This window comes from Coregonus lavaretus (genome assembly GCF_964263955.1).
Source record: "Coregonus lavaretus genome assembly, contig: HAP1_SCAFFOLD_3821, whole genome shotgun sequence".
Classification (NCBI taxonomy): domain Eukaryota; kingdom Metazoa; phylum Chordata; class Actinopteri; order Salmoniformes; family Salmonidae; genus Coregonus; species Coregonus lavaretus.
Window position 1 is genome coordinate 1 of NW_028162942.1, and position 12,500 is coordinate 12,500.

At 46.3% G+C, this 12,500-nt stretch overlaps 1 protein-coding gene across 6 annotated transcripts in view; it reads left to right on the plus strand.

Annotated features, from left to right (window-relative positions):
* Positions 1–4,597: 4,597 nt before the first annotated feature.
* LOC311118659 (uncharacterized protein) overlaps positions 4,598–12,500 on the plus strand; it is a 14,983-nt gene continuing 7,080 nt past the window's right edge. For 2 of the 6 annotated variants that reach the window (XM_084193450.1, XM_084193447.1), the window contains exon 1: positions 4,598–4,705. In XM_084193450.1, the coding sequence (XP_084049576.1) occupies positions 4,615–4,705 (91 nt within the window). In that variant the 5' untranslated portion in view covers positions 4,598–4,614. Of the gene's footprint in view, positions 4,706–4,978; positions 5,455–12,500 lie in introns of those variants that run through there. The other 4 variants (XM_084193448.1, XM_084193451.1, XM_084193446.1 and 1 more) reach the window with 4 other exon arrangements.

The window sequence follows — 12,500 nt, forward strand, 5'->3', positions numbered from 1 at the left end:
CCAAGAAACTGAAGATCTCGTACAACGCTGTGTACTACTCCCTTCACAGAACAGCGCAAACTGGCTCTAACCAGAATAGAAAGAGGAGTGGGAGGCCCCATCAATTTGATGTTATTTTAATGGACAAAAAAAAATTGCTTTTCTTTCGAAAACAAGGACATTTCTAAGTGACCCCAAACTTTTGAACGGTAGTGTATGCACTCACTACTGTAAGTTGCTCTGGATAAGAGCGTCTGCTAAATGACTAACGTATAACATGGCTTCCTAATCCCATTCCTCATCTCCTTGATTCCTTCGTCTGGTGTGTGATGGGTGTTATAGTAATGCTATAATGCTGAATACTGTCCTCTATTCACTTCTCTCTCTCTCTCTCTGTCTCTCTGTCTCTCTCTCTCTCTCTCTCTCTCTCTCTCTCTCTCTCTCTCTCTCTCTCTCTCTCTCTCCTTCCCTCCCTCCCTCTCTCTCTCTCTCTCTCTCTCTCTCTCTCATATCTACTGCTACTCTCTCATATTTACTGCTACTCTCTCTCATATTTACTGCTACTCTCTCTCTCATATTTACTGCTACTCTCTCTCATATTTACTGCTACTCTCTCTCTCATATTTACTGCTACTCTCACTCTCATATTTACTGCTACTCTCTCTCATATTTACTGCTACTCTCTCTCATATTTACTGCTACTCTCTCTCTCATATCTACTGCTACTCTCTCTCTCATATCTACTGCTACTCTCTCTCTCATATTTACTGCTACTCTCTCTCTCATATCTACTGCTACTCTCTCTCTCATATCTACTGCTACTCTCTCTCTCATATTTACTGCTACTCTCTCTCTCATATCTACTGCTACTCTCTCTCTCATATCTACTGCTACTCTCTCTCTCATATTTACTGCTACTCTCTCTCTCATATCTACTGCTACTCTCTCTCTCATATTTACTGCTACTCTCTCTCTCATATTTACTGCTACTCTCTCTCATATCTACTGCTACTCTCTCTCTCATATCTACTGCTACTCTCTCTCTCATATTTACTGCTACTCTCTCTCTCATATTTACTGCTACTCTCTCTCATATCTACTGCTACTCTCTCTCTCATATCTACTGCTCCTCTCTCTCTCATATTTACTGCTACTCTCTCTCTCATATTTACTGCTACTCTCTCTCATATCTACTGCTACTCTCTCTCTCATATCTACTGCTACTCTCTCTCTCATATTTACTGCTACTCTCTCTCTCATATCTACTGCTACTCTCTCTCTCATATTTACTGCTACTCTCTCTCTCTCTCTCTCATATATACTGCTACTCTCTCATATCTACTGCTACTCTCACTCTCATATTTACTGCTACTCTCTCTCTCTCTCATATTTACTGCTACTCTCTCTCTCATATTTACTGCTACTCTCTCTCATATCTACTGCTACTCTCTCTCTCATATCTACTGCTCCTCTCTCTCTCATATTTACTGCTACTCTCTCTCTCATATCTACTGCTACTCTCTCTCTCATATTTACTGCTACTCTCTCTCTCATATCTACTGCTACTCTCTCTCTCATATTTACTGCTACTCTCTCATATCTACTGCTACTCTCTCTCTCATATCTACTGCTACTCTCTCTCTCATATTTACTGCTACTCTCTCTCTCTCTCTCTCATATATACTGCTACTCTCTCATATCTACTGCTACTCTCACTCTCATATTTACTGCTACTCTCTCTCTCTCTCATATTTACTGCTACTCTCTCTCTCATATCTACTGCTACTCTCTCTCTCATATTTACTGCTACTCTCTCTCTCATATCTACTGCTACTCTCTCTCTCATATCTACTGCTACTCTCTCTCTCATATTTACTGCTACTCTCTCTCTCATATCTACTGCTACTCTCTCTCTCATATTTACTGCTACTCTCACTCTCATATTTACTGCTACTCTCTCTCTCATATCTACTGCTACTCTCTCTCTCATATTTACTGCTACTCTCACTCTCATATTTACTGCTACTCTCTCTCTCTCTCATATTTACTGCTACTCTCTCTCTCATATCTACTGCTACTCTCTCTCTCATATTTACTGCTACTCTCTCTCTCTCTCTCTCATATATACTGCTACTCTCTCATATCTACTGCTACTCTCACTCTCATATTTACTGCTACTCTCTCATATCTACTGCTACTCTCTCTCTCATATTTACTGCTACTCTCTCTCTCTCTCATATTTACTGCTACTCTCTCTCTCATATCTACTGCTACTCTCTCTCTCATATTTACTGCTACTCTCTCTCTCTCTCTCGTATATACTGCTACTCTCTCATATCTACTGCTACTCTCACTCTCATATTTACTGCTACTCTCTCTCTCTCTCATATCTACTGCTACTCTCTCTCTCATATTTACTGCTACTCTCTCTCTCATATCTACTGCTACTCTCTCTCTCATATATACTGCTACTCTCTCATATCTACTGCTACTCTCTCTCTCATATTTACTGCTACTCTCTCTCTCATATTTACTGCTACTCTCACTCTCATATTTACTGCTACTCTCTCTCATATTTACTGCTACTCTCTCTCATATTTACTGCTACTCTCTCTCTCATATTTACTGCTACTCTCACTCTCATATTTACTGCTACTCTCTCTCATATTTACTGCTACTCTCTCTCATATTTACTGCTACTCTCTCTCTCATATTTACTGCTACTCTCTCTCTCATATTTACTGCTACTCTCTCTCTCTCTCATATTTACTGCTACTCTCTCTCTCATATTTACTGCTACTCTCACTCTCATATTTACTGCTACTCTCTCTCATATTTACTGCTACTCTCTCTCATATTTACTGCTACTCTCTCTCTCATATCTACTGCTACTCTCGCTCTCATATTTACTGCTACTCTCTCTCTCATATCTACTGCTACTCTCTCTCTCATATTTACTGCTACTCTCTCTCTCTCTCATATTTACTGCTACTCTCTCTCTCATATCTACTGCTACTCTCTCTCTCATATTTACTGCTACTCTCTCTCTCTCTCTCTCATATATACTGCTACTCTCTCATATCTACTGCTACTCTCACTCTCATATTTACTGCTACTCTCTCTCTCTCTCATATTTACTGCTACTCTCTCTCTCATATCTACTGCTACTCTCTCTCTCATATATACTGCTACTCTCTCATATCTACTGCTACTCTCGCTCTCATATTTACTGCTACTCTCTCTCTCATATTTACTGCTACTCTCACTCTCATATTTACTGCTACTCTCTCTCATATTTACTGCTACTCTCTCTCATATTTACTGCTACTCTCTCTCTCATATCTACTGCTACTCTCTCTCTCATATTTACTGCTACTCTCTCTCTCATATCTACTGCTACTCTCTCTCTCATATTTACTGCTACTCTCTCTCTCATATTTACTGCTACTCTCACTCTCATATTTACTGCTACTCTCTCTCATATTTACTGCTACTCTCTCTCATATTTACTGCTACTCTCTCTCTCATATCTACTGCTACTCTCTCTCTCATATTTACTGCTACTCTCTCTCCCTCTCTCTCGTATATACTGCTACTCTCTCATATCTACTGCTACTCTCTCTCTCATATTTACTGCTACTCTCTCTCTCATATTTACTGCTACTCTCTCTCTCATATCTACTGCTACTCTCTCAATTCAATTCAATTAAATGGGCTTTATTGGCATGGGAAACATGTTTACATTGCCAAACCAAGTGAAATAAACAATAAAAAGTGAACAGTAAACATTACACTCAGAAGTTCCAAAAGACATTTCAAATGTCATCTTATGTCTATATACAGTGTTGTAACGATGTGCGAATTGTGGCAACAGGTTACAAATCTTGCTGCTGTGTTTGCAAACTGTGGTATTTCACCCAATAGATATGGGAGTTTATCAAAATTGGATTTTCGAATTCTTTGTGGGTCTGTGTAATCTGAGGGAAATATGTGTCTCTAATATGGTCATACATTTGGCAGGAGGTTAGGAAGTGCAGCTCAGTTTCCACCTCATTTTGTGGGCAGTGTGCACATAGCCTGTCTTCTCTTGAGAGCCAGGTCTGCCTACGGCGACCTTTCTCAATAGCAAGGCTATGCTCACTGAGTCTGTACATAGTCAAAGCTTTCCTCAAGTTTGGGTCAGTCACAGTGGTCAGGTATTCTGCCACTGTGTACTCTCTGTTTAGGGCGAAATGGCATTCTAGTTTGCTCTGTTTTTTTGTTAATTCTTTCCAATGTGTCAAGTAATGATATTTTTGTTTTCTCATAATTTGGTTGGGTCTAATTGTGTTGCTGTCCTGGGGCTCTGTGGGGTCTGTTTGTGTTTGTGAACAGAGCCCCAGGACCAGCTTGCTTAGGGGACTCTTCTCCAGGTTCATCTCTCTGTAGGTGATGGCTTTGTTATGGAAGGTTTGGGAATCGCTTCCTTTTAGGTGGTTATAGAATTTAACGGCTCTTTTCTAGATCTTGATAATTAGCGGGTATCGTTCTAATTCTGCTCTGCATGTATTATTTGGTGTTTTACGTTGAACACGGAGGCTGTGTTTTCTCCCTCCCCCCTCTCTCTCTCCAGGTGAGTGGTTGTGTGTGTTCAGGATGGTGTGGTTGGTCCTGTTGGTTGTGGTCCTGTTGATCGTTCTCACCACGGTCCTGGGGCTGATCCGCTGGAGGACAGGCTGCTGCCGGAGTGAGTCACACACACACACACACACACACACACACACACACACACACACACACACACACACACACACAGTCTTGTACAGCTAACCTTGTGGGGACACACAATTCAGTCCCATTCAAAATCCTATTTTCCCTAACCCTAAACCTAACCCTAACCTTAACCCGAAAACCTTACCCTAACTCCTAACCCCTAATTCTAACCCTAACACTAATAGGCGATATGCACAGACGAGCATGACGTATTTCCGGTTCAATCTCAGGATGGGATGTAAACTTCCGGTTATTGTAGAATGCTGTGCTACCGTATGCTAGCATTGAATGCTTGTCGACAAAAACATCAGAAACGGTTAATTTCCGTTGTTGTTGTTTATCTTAATGTTTATGTTTTTACTTGTAATACTTCGTCTTGACTTATAACACGATGACGTGTAAACGTACGAAAGTGTCCTTTCAAAAACGAGATGACGGCTCTTCCAGCCATCACTGCTGTGTGCCGCAATGGACAGTGTCTGCCAGACGCAATTCTTCTGTTAGTTTATTTTTTTTAACTTTTCCCAAAGACAGTGAATTACATAAACGGTGGGTGATTAACATTCGACGAGTCAACTTTCTTACAACAACAAAAACACACGAGTCTGCAGCCGACACTTTCCAAGTGAAGACGTGATGGAGCCTCCGACTCCAGCTGGGCGCAGACGTCTGAAGAAGGGAGCCGTTCCAGTGCTCACGGCCGGAGTGGTACGGCATCCACAGGTCCTGGCTTCACTCCCTATTTTAGTTATGAGATGGTATTAGGAGAGACGCTAGTATGCATGTGACACACAACTTGTCTGGTTATTGAAATGACGCAAACCATTGTTCGTGGTTTATGCCACTTCTGCTCTGTTTTCAGTGCACGAAAGGTACAGGAGGGACGACGAGACACGCCACATTCAGAGTAATGGGCGGTCTGATATAGTAATGCAACCAAATGATTGCATGTCCCACACCCCAGCCACACACAGGAACAGTAGCTTTTAACAAGCAGCACAACTGGCTGTGAATCACGCAACAGTCATCTGAAATAGACAGAAGCATCATTTAATGGGGTTTTGAAAGACGAGGGTCTACAGCAGCAGGAGTAGGAGCAGAACTAGTTATTTCTACTTTTTACTGGTGGAAGCAACTTATCTACTGTCTCGTGTCACTTTTGTGCTTTCTGCATCACTTTCCTACTGTCTCCCACCACTTGGCTATACTGTCTCCCACCACTTGGCTATACTGTCTCCCACCACTTGGCTATACTGTCTCCCACCACATGGCTATACTGTCTCCCCACCACTTGGCTATACTGTCCCCCACCACTTGGCTATACTGTCTCCCCACCACTTGGCTATACTGTCTCCCACCACTTGGCTATACTGTCTCCCACCACTTGGCTATACTGTCTCCCACCACTTGGCTATACTGTCTCCCACCACTTGGCTATACTGTCTCCCCACCACTTGGCTATACTGTCTCCCACCACTTGGCTATACTGTCTCCCCACCACTTGGCTATACTGTCTCCCACCACCTGGCTATACTGTCTCCCCACCACTTGGCTATACTGTCTCCCACCACTTGGCTATACTGTCTCCCCACCACTTGGCTATACTGTCTCCCACCACTTGGCTATACTGTCTCCCACCACTTGGCTATACTGTCTCCCACCACTTGGCTATACTGTCTCCCCACCACTTGGCTATACTGTCTCCCACCACTTGGCTATACTGTCTCCCCACCACTTGGCTATACTGTCTCCCACCACTTGGCTATACTGTCTCCCACCACTTGGCTATACTGTCTACCCACCACTTGGCTATACTGTCTCCCCACCACTTGGCTATACTGTCTCCCACCACTTGGCTATACTGTCTCCCACCACTTGGCTATACTGTCTCCCACCACTTGGCTATACTGTCTCCCACCACTTGGCTATACTGTCTCCCCACCACTTGGCTATACTGTCTCCCACCACTTGGCTATACTGTCTCCCACCACTTGGCTATACTGTCTCCCACCACTTGGCTATACTGTCTCCCACCACTTGGCTATACTGTCTCCCACCACTTGGCTATACTGTCTCCCACCACTTGGCTATACTGTCTCCCCACCACTTGGCTATACTGTCTCCCCACCACTTGGCTATACTGTCTCCCACCACTTGGCTATACTGTCTCCCACCACTTGGCTATACTGTCTCCCACCACTTGGCTATACTGTCTCCCACCACTTGGCTATACTGTCTCCCACCACTTGGCTATACTGTCTCCCACCACTTGGCTATACTGTCTCCCCACCACTTGGCTATACTGTCTCCCACCACTTGGCTATACTGTCTCCCCACCACTTGGCTATACTGTCTCCCACCACTTGGCTATACTGTCTCCCCACCACTTGGCTATACTGTCTCCCACCACTTGGCTATACTGTCTCCCACCACTTGGCTATACTGTCTACCCACCACTTGGCTATACTGTCTACCCACCACTTGGCTATACTGTCTCCCCACCACTTGGCTATACTGTCTCCCACCACTTGGCTATACTGTCTCCCACCACTTGGCTATACTGTCTCCCACCACTTGGCTATACTGTCTCCCACCACTTGGCTATACTGTCTCCCACCACTTGGCTATACTGTCTCCCACCACTTGGCTATACTGTCTCCCACCACTTGGCTATACTGTCTCCCCACCACTTGGCTATACTGTCTCCCCACCACTTGGCTATACTGTCTCCCCACCACTTGGCTATACTGTCTCCCACCACTTGGCTATACTGTCTCCCCACCACTTGGCTATACTGTCTCCCACCACTTGGCTATACTGTCTCCCACCACTTGGCTATACTGTCTCCCCACCACTTGGCTATACTGTCTCCCACCACTTGGCTATACTGTCTCCCACCACTTGGCTATACTGTCTCCCACCACTTGGCTATACTGTCTCCCCACCACTTGGCTATACTGTCTCCCACCACTTGGCTATACTGCCTCCCACCACTTGGCTATACTGTCTCCCACCACTTGGCTATACTGTCTCCCACCACTTGGCTATACTGTCTCCCACCACTTGGCTATACTGTCTCCCCACCACTTGGCTATACTGTCTCCCACCACTTGGCTATACTGTCTCCCACCACTTGGCTATACTGTCTCCCACCACTTGGCTATACTGTCTCCCACCACTTGGCTATACTGTCTCCCACCACTTGGCTATACTGTCTCCCCACCACTTGGCTATACTGTCTCCCACCACCTGGCTATACTGTCTCCCCACCACTTGGCTATACTGTCTCCCACCACTTGGCTATACTGTCTCCCACCACTTGGCTATACTGTCTCCCACCACTTGGCTATACTGTCTCCCACCACTTGGCTATACTGTCCCCCACCACTTGGCTATACTGTCTCCCACCACTTGGCTATACTGTCTCCCACCACTTGGCTATACTGTCTCCCACCACTTGGCTATACTGTCTCCCACCACTTGGCTATACTGTCTCCCACCACTTGGCTATACTGTCTCCCACCACTTGGCTATACTGTCTCCCCACCACTTGGCTATACTGTCTCCCACCACTTGGCTATACTGTCTCCCACCACTTGGCTATACTGTCTCCCACCACTTGGCTATACTGTCTCCCACCACTTGGCTATACTGTCTCCCCACCACTTGGCTATACTGTCTCCCCACCACTTGGCTATACTGTCTCCCACCACTTGGCTATACTGTCTCCCACCACTTGGCTATACTGTCTCCCACCACTTGGCTATACTGTCTCCCACCACTTGGCTATACTGTCTCCCACCACTTGGCTATACTGTCTCCCACCACTTGGCTATACTGTCTCCCACCACTTGGCTATACTGTCTCCCCACCACTTGGCTATACTGTCTCCCACCACTTGGCTATACTGTCTCCCCACCACTTGGCTATACTGTCTCCCACCACTTGGCTATACTGTCTCCCCACCACTTGGCTATACTGTCTCCCACCACTTGGCTATACTGTCTCCCACCACTTGGCTATACTGTCTACCCACCACTTGGCTATACTGTCTACCCACCACTTGGCTATACTGTCTCCCCACCACTTGGCTATACTGTCTCCCACCACTTGGCTATACTGTCTCCCACCACTTGGCTATACTGTCTCCCACCACTTGGCTATACTGTCTCCCACCACTTGGCTATACTGTCTCCCACCACTTGGCTATACTGTCTCCCCACCACTTGGCTATACTGTCTCCCACCACTTGGCTATACTGTCTCCCCACCACTTGGCTATACTGTCTCCCCACCACTTGGCTATACTGTCTCCCCACCACTTGGCTATACTGTCTCCCACCACTTGGCTATACTGTCTCCCACCACTTGGCTATACTGTCTACCCACCACTTGGCTATACTGTCTCCCCACCACTTGGCTATACTGTCTCCCCACCACTTGGCTATACTGTCTCCCACCACTTGGCTATACTGTCTCCCACCACTTGGCTATACTGTCTCCCACCACTTGGCTATACTGTCTCCCCACCACTTGGCTATACTGTCTCCCCACCACTTGGCTATACTGTCTCCCACCACTTGGCTATACTGTCTCCCACCACTTGGCTATACTGTCTCCCCACCACTTGGCTATACTGTCTCCCACCACTTGGCTATACTGTCTCCCCACCACTTGGCTATACTGTCTCCCCACCACTTGGCTATACTGTCTCCCACCACTTGGCTATACTGTCTCCCACCACTTGGCTATACTGTCTCCCACCACTTGGCTATACTGTCTCCCACCACTTGGCTATACTGTCTCCCACCACTTGGCTATACTGTCTCCCACCACTTGGCTATACTGTCTCCCACCACTTGGCTATACTGTCTCCCACCACTTGGCTATACTGTCTCCCCACCACTTGGCTATACTGTCTCCCACCACTTGGCTATACTGTCTCCCACCACTTGGCTATACTGTCTCCCACCACTTGGCTATACTGTCTCCCACCACTTGGCTATACTGTCTCCCACCACTTGGCTATACTGTCTCCCCACCACTTGGCTATACTGTCTCCCCACCACTTGGCTATACTGTCTCCCACCACTTGGCTATACTGTCTCCCACCACTTGGCTATACTGTCCCCCACCACTTGGCTATACTGTCTCCCACCACTTGGCTATACTGTCTCCCACCACTTGGCTATACTGTCTCCCACCACTTGGCTATACTGTCTCCCACCACTTGGCTATACTGTCTCCCACCACTTGGCTATACTGTCTCCCCACCACTTGGCTATACTGTCTCCCACCACTTGGCTATACTGTCTCCCACCACTTGGCTATACTGTCTCCCACCACTTGGCTATACTGTCTCCCACCACTTGGCTATACTGTCTCCCACCACTTGGCTATACTGTCTCCCACCACTTGGCTATACTGTCTCCCACCACTTGGCTATACTGTCTCCCACCACTTGGCTATACTGTCTCCCACCACTTGGCTATACTGTCTCCCCACCACTTGGCTATACTGTCTCCCACCACTTGGCTATACTGTCTCCCCACCACTTGGCTATACTGTCTCCCACCACTTGGCTATACTGTCTCCCCACCACTTGGCTATACTGTCTCCCACCACTTGGCTATACTGTCTCCCACCACTTGGCTATACTGTCTCCCACCACTTGGCTATACTGTCTCCCACCACTTGGCTATACTGTCTCCCCACCACTTGGCTATACTGTCTCCCACCACTTGGCTATACTGTCTCCCCACCACTTGGCTATACTGTCTCCCCACCACTTGGCTATACTGTCTCCCACCACTTGGCTATACTGTCTCCCACCACTTGGCTATACTGTCTCCCACCACTTGGCTATACTGTCTCCCACCACTTGGCTATACTGTCTCCCCACCACTTGGCTATACTGTCTCCCACCACTTGGCTATACTGTCTCCCACCACTTGGCTATACTGTCTCCCCACCACTTGGCTATACTGTCTCCCACCACTTGGCTATACTGTCTCCCACCACTTGGCTATACTGTCTCCCACCACTTGGCTATACTGTCTCCCACCACTTGGCTATACTGTCTCCCACCACTTGGCTATACTGTCTCCCACCACTTGGCTATACTGTCTCCCACCACTTGGCTATACTGTCTCCCCACCACTTGGCTATACTGTCTCCCACCACTTGGCTATACTGTCTCCCACCACTTACCTGTTGTCTTGTGCCATTTACCTTCCTTCAGACAGTATTGGCAGAGCAGTAGGTGAGTGGTGCAACATTGTAGCCTAGTACTAATAACAACAGTAGAGTGAAGGTTTTTGCTCCTAATTCCTCTTGAAAAGTAGAAACATCAAGTACAAAAGCAAGGAAGTTGGGCCATATATGTTCATAAAGAAAGAAGTAAAGATGACAGGACAGTTTTGAGTAGAACATCAGCAGTTTGAAGAATAGCTGAGTGGAATATGTTACTGTCATTGCAGTCATCAAGTCAGGAAAAAGTAGTGATCTCATTTATTGTTTACATTTTTAAAACCAAACTCCAATTTGTTTACAACAGACCCAACAACAAAGCATGGCAATTCCCACTCAGCTACCCTGGTCTGTATTAGGCTACCACTGTTCAGCTATCGTGAAAACCACTAAAGTTCTGAAGTGTTCTCTTAGCGACGGCAATCAAATCTGTGGTAACATTAAAGGAGTAAAACATGTGTTGAACGGAACCTTGAACAAGTTCAACAGCTGGTGTGGTGGCTTTAGGTTCTTCATGGAGCGGTAGCAGTGGGCTCTCACAGAGATCTCATTTGGAGCCCTGTTTTTACCTGATACTTTCATAAAAGTACAAACACATGAAGTGAGAGGTGTGTATATACACATGATTCAACTTTATTTAAAGCATGATTATCCTAAAGCAGGACGGAGTCATAACTTAAAACACCAAAGCAAGGCTTCTCGCTCAGGCTAGCTAGCGTTAGCATATTACCTTCAAAGTTGCAAAGAAAAGAAGAAACGTAAAATTTGAAGCCTTTATCCAGTTTGCTACGTGGTGTCGTACTGGGATGTCCGGACGACCCTCCGTATATCATTAACAGATACTTTAGGCAACTCCAGCAAACACCTTGTAAACTTCATCTCTGCCATCATAACGGTCTACTGTCGCTGTCTTAATGTTTTTTTTTTCCGGTAACCGGAAATGCCCAACCATCCTGACGCCAATGCGGAAGTGATGCGTGCATAGAGCCTATTCTATCCTTAACCCTGAACCCCCTAGAAATAGCATTTGTCCTTGTGGGGACCAACAAAATGTCCCCAGTTGGTCAAATTTTTGTTTGTTTACTATTGTTGTGGGGACTTCTGGTCCAAGTATAGTTAAACACGTCCACACACTTTACATTTTGAGTCATTTAGCAGACACTCTTAGCCAGAGCGACTTACAGTAGTGAGTGCCTACATTTTCTTACGCCCAGGCACATGTGCACACAAACACCATTTAAAACATTGACTGCTAAAACAAATGTGTAAGTCTTTATATACATGGGTTGAAATGACATTATCCTTCTCTCTCTCTCTCCTCCCCGTCCCTCCCTTCTCTCCTCCCCCTCCCTCCCTTCTCTCCTCCCCCTCTCTCTCCTCCCCCTCTCTCTCCTCCCCATCCCTCCCTTCTCTCCTCTCCCTCCCCCTCTCTCTCCTCCCCCTCTCTCTCCTCCCCCTCCCCCTCTCTCTCCTCCCCCTCTCTCTCCTCCCCCTCTCTCTCCTCCCCATCCCTCCCTTCTC